Here is a 7909-nt window from a genome sequence, read left to right on the forward strand (position 1 = left end):
GTGTGTGGTCTAGGATTATTTTCTGAGAGGACCAGGGCAGGCCAGTGAGAAGCAGCACAGGGGGATCGGTACAAGTCAGGCAGAAGACAGTAAAAATGATCTTGCTGACTAAGTGGAAACCCGCCCTGCCATTTGTCAGGCTACAACAGCAGGCACAGAGAGAGCCAGCTGCCAAGTAAACAAAAAACGTCATGTCTCCCATTAACTGGAACATGTCACAATGCCCCTTTCTTGGAGTGGCCGCTTACTTCTGATTCATCGAACTCATTTTGAAAGCTCCTCCACTTTCAGTGGGAAAAGCCTGACCTGGCCTGAAGAGCTACGGTGACACACAAACACAGCCTGACTTCCCACTAGCCTCCATGGTGTGGGTAAGGTATGTCTCAACAGTGTTCTACATTTATCTGAACTTCACTGTTTACAAGCAAGTGAGACCTGGGTCCACTTCGTGCTCAGCCTCTAGTTGTCTCTTTACACAAAGCTCCACTTGCTATGAGCTGTCAAAACATCACCTAAGGACTTAGAGGGCTAAAGCAGGATATCTACAGTTTGAGGCCAGCCTGGGCTGCACAGAGAATTCAAGGTTATCCCAGGAAATATAATGAAGCCATCTCCAACATAAAACATGGTTTCATTCCCACACCACCTAAGTTCAAGCTTGTCCCCAAGGCCTGGTGAGGCACCTCCCACTCCTCTGGTATATGGTCAATGAGACATAAACCTGATCTAGTCAGAGAGAGATCTGCTTCCTGATTAGCTTAGGATGGACACTTAGAGTCTGAATGATCAAGGAACAAGTGAGAAAAGATGCCAAGTAAGAGTCAGGGTAAGGCAGATGCTGGAGATACGGATGCATCCAGTAGTCACTAGCACCGAGAAAATGACTAAAGCTACATGTGTGCAGAGACTGCCTTGGGGAGGCTACGATCAAACAGGACAAGGCTGGGCCTCAAGCACCTGCACTGTCTAAAGGCTCCTGAGAAGCAGTTTTCAACCTGTGGGTCATAACCCCTTAGGGGTGCAGGAGTCGAAAGACCCTTTCACAGGGGTCAGCTAAGACAAACGGAAAACATACTTACATTATGATTCATAACAGCAGCAAGATCATAGTTATGAAGTAGCAATGAAATAACTGTAAGTTTGGGGGGAAGAACTGTGTTAAAGGGTCACAGCATTAGGAAGGATGAGCACCGATGGTCTTGAGAGAGGTGAATAGGCAAAGGAGGCAGAAAGGACATCAGAGAGACAAATGGGGAAGGGACACAGGGCCTAGGGAGGCCACGAACCTCAAGTAAACAGCTCCTGTAGTCTGACCTTATCATGTTACCAGGTTCGTGTGTGGCCCCCAGACTGCCTTGGGAAGGAGACTGGCGTCTAATCCCCGACGAATGAGAGCCTGCTACATTTTGCAGACCACTGGTCCATGGCTTTACTGTGAGACAATCAACCAGCAGGCTAATGCACTCTGTTACCAGGCAGCATTTCCCTTTTCTGGAAATAAATGCACAGACACTAATTGCTCTCAAAATTTGCCAGCTGAGCATGAGATCAGAATGAGGCAGTTAAGAAGTCAATAACTGGCGACAGGAAGAGTAAGGCCCCACAAAGAATGGCGACACAGCCACAGAATGGCGGCAGCCCTGTCACTCGCTCTGGGGGGAGCGGGGAAAGCATGTTATTGGGGCCTAGTAAGAGGCAGACTGTGGAGGAGGCCCCTGGGAGGGGCATTTGTTGTGAAGGAATGCAACCCAACCACCAAGAGGGGCAGAGGACAGTTGGACACCCCTCCCACCCACTCCTTCTCTCTTTGCTCAGAGAGGCCTTCTTTGGCCAGCCCTGCCAATTCCAGTCTGTAGGGGGTCCACCTCCCAGAGCACAGTACAAGGTGGAAGTTAATGGCTGAGAAGACTCTGAAAGAATGGGGCAGGGTTCTGTGTAACCATAACCATTCAACCCTCTCTTTTATTATTTTTATGTTCACATGCACTGGCATTTTGCCTGCATGCATGTCTGTGTGAGGATACTGGATCCCCTGGAACTGGAGTTCCAGACAGTTGTGAGCTTCACAGACTTCTGCTTGCCTCACCCCTCTAACTGAATAGGGCTGGCTAACTGGCCAAGTACATATGCACAAACTAGAAACCCATGTTCTGATCCCTACTAGCTGGCTATTTAGGCAACCTGGCTGCCCCTCTCCCCTTCCAAGGAGATCACCGTACTGCTCGTTTCTCCAATCTCAGGCTAGTCTTGAACTTAGTATGTAGGCGAGAATGATTGTAACACCTGATCCTTATACCTCTGCCACCTAAGTACTGGATTACAGACATACACCAGAGGATGTCTGGCTCAGAAACCTACATCCTTGAGTCAAGATACTTTCTTGGTGGGGGAGGGGTAGGAGATGACACCTTCAGGATGACAGGATACACCACACTGGTATGGGAGAGGGGCTGCGATCAGGATGTAAAGTGAATAAATTAATTAATTAATTATTGGGGGGAAAGATACTTTCTTACTTGGACTTACAGCTCAAAACATTACTTGGGCCTTTGGGGTGCACACTATGAAGGCTGGTAGTCAAATGTGACTTGAGAAATTAGCCTTACCCACCAAAAGCTGATTAAACGGCAATTGGGAAGGTGCTGGCTCAAACTCCAAATACCTCCCAAAACATTTAACAGGGTCCCGGATTAGTATTTGCGATGTTGCTCAAACGTCAAACATCTGGATAGACAAGTCCTAGCAATCCTGGACTTAGCTCAACATTTGAAAGGTGTCTCCCCTGGCCACCTAAAGACAAGCAGCATACATGAGGTTAAAACTCACTTTTTTCTACAACCTTTAATTTCTGGAAACCTTCCAGTAACTCCCCATTTAGTATTCTGGGTAAGAAGTCCCGTATTTGCATCACTTCCGTGGTCAGCCGTTCCAGGTCCTTCTTTCTGACTTTAACAAATTCTTCTTTAGATTCCATGTGCTAAAAGAACAAGTAGATCTTAGCATTGTAGTATTTCTCTTGAGACGACTAAGATTAGCAACCCAAATCAACTTGCTGCCTCTTCTTTCATGTCTCTTACATTCATAATTGCCTCACAAATGTGTTTACATGTGTACCTTTGCGTGTGTGTGTGTGTGTGTGTGTGTTAAGGGTTTTGTTAGCTTTTTGAGAGGGAGGGTCTCACTGTGTCACCCTGGCTGTTTTGGAACTATATAGACTAGGCAGTGTGCCTGCCTCTGCCTCCCTAGTGCTGGGTTAAAGGCCTCTTCCACTACCCCTGTCACCTAATATCCCTTCTGTTACACATATGTGGATACAGATTTGTGTGTGTGTGTGTGTGTGTGTGTGTGTGCATGGGCTTTACATACTGAGGGCCTTGATGACCGGGTCAAGGGTGGTGATTCACACCCACAGTCCTACCTTCTCAGGAGACTGAGGTTTAGGCCTTGCCCAAGTGACAGAGGCCAGCCTGAGCAACATTATCAAGATTCTGATTCGGTAAGAACAAATATGGCGGAAGAGGGAATGGAAACACTTAAGGGGGAAAACCGAACTCGTATTCCTAAAAGCCAAAGAAAACGCCTGCAAGTTAATGCGCCCCAAGCAGATCTGCTCCAGGATGGGATCCCTGCGGCTACACTTGGCTTCTGCTGACCCCTCACATCCACGCTGCCATCCAAGGCCGTCCCACCGGAAGTAGGCATCAACCAGGCCCTCTCGTGGAGAGACACCAGAGGCAGAACCCAGAGAAGTGAGTTCTCCGCTCTGGCTGCCCGAAACCTCACGGCCTAAGACCTGAGCTTTTAACTTGACTTTCTTACGTGAAGGCCTCGGCATATGATTGGGAACCGCGCCTCGTGTCCCCGGCCCTGGCCCGCCCTCGCGCGGCTCGCGGCCTGGCCTCCTCAGGGCTACAGGGACATCTTCTCAGGCACTGGACCCACCCTGAGGGGAGTAAACATCAGCAGCTCCCATATGTGGGGCACCCACTGACCCGGCAGGCCTCCTCAGTATCGGAACCCTCGCCCACCGTTGCGGCCATAGCCGTGGCCTCAGCTTCGTGCGCCTGCGCAGAACTCTCTACCACGCACCCAAAAAAGCGCGGGAATATGAAGATGGCCGACCGTACGGAAAGCCGCAAGGTTCAAATTTCCCCAAGTTTGCGCTTCGTTCTCAGCCTCTGGGTCCAGGGATGAAATGGACCCGGATTCTACTGCCCCTGTCCTATTTCCGTTGTGTTTCAGACTTGTCACCTGCAGAGTGAGGCCTGAGGGTCAAGCAGAATTCGTCCTTCCCTGTTTAAGGAGAGGATGCTAAAACCAAAGCTACACGCTGTGAGAAACTGCGCAGGGGAGAACCTCGTTGTCCCTTGGCCCCAAGTGCTTCTGTATTAAGGGATGCATTTTCACATCCACAGAAGAGTTATTTTGGCCAGGTAACAGGTTTGAAGCTAGATGTAGTGGTACATGCCTGTAATCCTAGCACTTGGGTGGTGGTGAAGACCTCCGCAGAGGGGAGACCCTCACTCAAGTCTCAGAAAGTCGCGACCACCCAGTAATCTGCTCGAGACACCGTGTACCGGAGCAATAGCGAGGTTTATTAGGGTGTGTGACAGCTAGCTGCTGGTCAATTCGTATGCCCACGCAGGAGCTGAATTGACCCCGACAGCCAGTTTGAGAGGGGTTTTTAAGGGGAAAAACCACAAACCAAGGAATGGGGAGGGGGATGAGGGGTTGTCAAGGTGGCATAACATAAAAAATAGCAGAACATTCCAAAGGAACCCAACCTACGTGAGTCAGGGTCATGTGAAAACTTTCTGTACGTTTATCTTTCTCAAGAATGTGGTCCTGCCCTGTCACTGCGGTTCTCAGCTTGGTTCCCAGCTGGCTAACTTGCATTCTAGCCAGTTCCCGTAACTAGCCTGTCCACATTCTTAACTTGCTTCATGCATCGGTTTCTCCATGTCTTTATAAAGAAAGCCTAAAGAATATTTTATATGTCTAAAAAGAATTCTATATACCCAGTATCTATAATTTTTCACTCAACAGTGGAAGCTGGAGTTCAAGACCAACTTGCTACATAGCAAGGGGAAAATCTAGCCTGGGCTACATAGGGGGAGAATCAAAATTAAATAACCAAAGCTTGGAAGAATATACCAATCTAATAATTCTCATATGTTTGATGGCCTAGAGTTTTGGATGTCCCTAAAGTTAGCACAACTGTTAAAAGACTTCTTTCATGTGGGTTTAGTATGTTCCCACTTGTGCTGGTTTTATGTCAACTTGACACAAGCCAAAGTCATGAGAGGAGGGAACCACAGTAAAGAAAATGGCTCTATAAAATCAGATTGTAGGCAGGCCTGTAAGGCATTTTCTTAGTGATTAGTGGAGGAGGACCCGGCCTGTTGTGGGTGGGAACATCCATGGGCTGCTGGTCCTGGGTTCTATAAGAAAGCAGGCTGACCAAACTGAAAAGAGCAAGCGGTAAGCAGCATCCCTCCATGGCCTCTACATCAGCTCCTGCCTCCAGGTTCCTGCCTTGTTTGAGGTCTTGTCCTGGCTTCCTTCCATGGTGAACAGTAATACGGAAACGCAAGTCATAAAAACCCTTTGCTCCCAGCTTGCTTTTTGGTCCTCGTGTTTCATTATAGCAAACCTCACTACCCACTGCTCAGATCTGTGTGTTTTGAATGCAGGAGGATTTAAAGACAGAGCCAAGTTCCCGCCCTGTTAGATCCTCAAAATTTCCCCCTACAATGCACATCCCTGCACCTGACCCAGACATTGTGGGTAATGGGTTTGCTGACTCCTCATTCCACAAGCCTGCGTCTTTCCCAAGAGGCGGCAGGAAGGCTTGCTCTCTCGTCACTACACACTCCTGGATCGACCCTAGGACGCTGCAGGAACGGATTGCTCACCACACCACACTTCTGTAAGTGCCCTTGATGCTGCAGGAATGAGTTGTTCTCTCTCCTCTCCAAATCCCGCACCTGTCCTAGAAAGCTGCACCTCTGTACTTGTTCCAGGACATGGGGAGGTGGGCCATTCCCTCTATAATGCTGCATCGAGAATCAAGGCACTATCCTCGAGCAAACGGGACGGGGGGTCCCCTGTCCCTGTGTTGTCGTAAGCCTCAGGATGCCTCGATGACGGCTTTCCTTCTAGGTATCAAGTCTGCCCAGGGAAGCCCGCGGAGTTCCACCGACCCTGGGTGAATGGAGGTAGCAGGATCGCCGCTTCCCCGACAGACCTTTTGTTAGCTGTGTTTAGACTCTAAAACTGCATCAAACCAGCCGTAGGTGTCCTGCTGGAGGAAATCTGACCCCAACTAACCGCCTGGTCAACCGCCCTAAACCTGGATCACCCACAGCAGCGCCGCTACATCGCCTACTCGCACAGGGGCCACGCGGGCTCCCTGGGCGCCCGGCGCGCGGCGCACCGGTGACGCCATCACCCGCGCGCCGCAGCCAATGCGCAGGCGCAGTCCAGACCGCTCGGCGGCGAGCGGCACGCGCGCAGCCCCGGGGATGCTGAAGCGGGTGCGATGGCTCCCGCCATGCAGTCTACCGAGCTCCAGTTCGCCCAGCGGCTGGCCTCCAGTGAGAAGGGCATCCGCGACCGCGCCGTGAGGAAGCTGCGGCAGTATCTCAGCGCAAGGACGCAGAGCGACACAGGTGAGGGCCCGGGTCCGCGCCGCTGCGCGCGGCGAGGGTCGCGCCAGTGGGCGCGGGCGCGTCTGCTACGGGCTGTGCGGCGCAGCTCCTGGCCCTGAGTCCTAGCTCACCCCTGGCGCTGGGGTGCGTTAGAGAGAGTTAGCCCTGAGAGGAACTGTGGCACTGTGGTGGCAGGACTCACGGCCATGCAGCGGAGCATGTGTGCATGCGGGAATGTAGACAGTAGTCTGGAAAAGTGCAGGAGAAAGTCCCTCTAAAGGAAGCCTCCTGTGCTCTGTTGAGATTTTGACAGGAAGAAGCCAGCCAGGAAGACGCAAGAAAGATCTAAAAGTGCCCTGGGCCAGAGAAATCAGTTGGCGCGCAAGGCATGTTGAGATAAAACTGAGCCTGGGGGGCAGTGTGGCCGCATCACTCGCTTCTTCGTGCCGTGGAATGCATTGCAAGGATTTATTCAAGTGATCCAGAATAGGTTCTGTAACTCTTGAGTGGATACGTAAAGTCTAGATTGCAGCCTACTGTGGAGGTTTCAGGTTGCATCCAGTTGGCTAAAGTTTGAGTTACATGTTGCTAGATGTGCTTAAAATGGAAGTCTAGGGGGCCCGGAGAGATTGCTCAGCGGTTCAAGTCTCAGTACCCACATGGCAGCTCACAACCCTTTCCTGGAAAGGAGTCACCCCTGCCCTCACCTCTGCTAACATCAGGCATGTACGTGGTGCTCAAACATAGAGGCAGGCAAATCTGATACACCTAAACTAAACCTTTTTTTGTTTTGTTTTTGAGACAAGGTTTCTCTGTGTAGCCCTGGCTGTTCTGGAACTCACTCTGTAGACCAGGCTGGCCTCGAACTCAGAAATCCGCCTGCCTCTGCCTCCCAAGTGCTGGGATTAAAGGCGTGCGCCACCACTGCCCGGCTAATATTTTAGTTTTTTAATGCCTTTATCAGACTTCTCAAAAAGTCTCTTCCTTTCTGGGGGACAAGGTCTTGCTTGTTCTGTGGCCTTGGCTGCCCTTAGCCGTCTAGTGCTGGAATTAATGCTATGTGTTCTCATCTGGGGCAGATTTCAATGAAAAACCATTTTTAAAAAAGATTTAGCGGCCGGGCAGTTGGTGGCGCACGCCTTTAATCCCAGCACTTGGGAGGGAGAGGCAGGCGGATTTCTGAGTTCAAGGCCAGCCTGGTCTACAGTGTGAGTTTTAGGACAGCCAGGGCTACACAGAGAAACCCTGTCTTGAAAAAC

The 7909-nt window shown here is 50.6% G+C and overlaps 2 protein-coding genes across 2 annotated transcripts in view; one reads left to right on the forward strand and one right to left on the reverse strand.

Moving 5' to 3' along the window:
- Hsf2bp (heat shock transcription factor 2 binding protein) overlaps window positions 1-4040 on the reverse strand; it is a 79277-nt gene extending 75237 nt beyond the window's left edge. The window contains exons 1-2 of the mRNA XM_028767973.1: window positions 3993-4040; window positions 2827-2977 (exon numbers count right to left, since the gene is read on the reverse strand). Coding sequence (XP_028623806.1) covers window positions 2827-2977; window positions 3993-4040 — 199 coding nt within the window. The remainder of the gene's footprint in view (window positions 1-2826; window positions 2978-3992) is intronic.
- A 2468-nt stretch (window positions 4041-6508) lies between these two features.
- Rrp1b (ribosomal RNA processing 1B) overlaps window positions 6509-7909 on the forward strand; it is a 26023-nt gene continuing 24622 nt past the window's right edge. Inside the window, exon 1 of the mRNA XM_028767953.1 lies at window positions 6509-6671. Coding sequence (XP_028623786.1) covers window positions 6542-6671 — 130 coding nt within the window. The 5' untranslated portion in view covers window positions 6509-6541. The remainder of the gene's footprint in view (window positions 6672-7909) is intronic.

Source organism: Grammomys surdaster, unplaced genomic scaffold (genome assembly GCF_004785775.1).
Source record: "Grammomys surdaster isolate TR1022 unplaced genomic scaffold, NIH_TR_1.0 183, whole genome shotgun sequence".
In the NCBI taxonomy this organism is placed as follows: Eukaryota; Metazoa; Chordata; class Mammalia; order Rodentia; family Muridae; genus Grammomys; species Grammomys surdaster.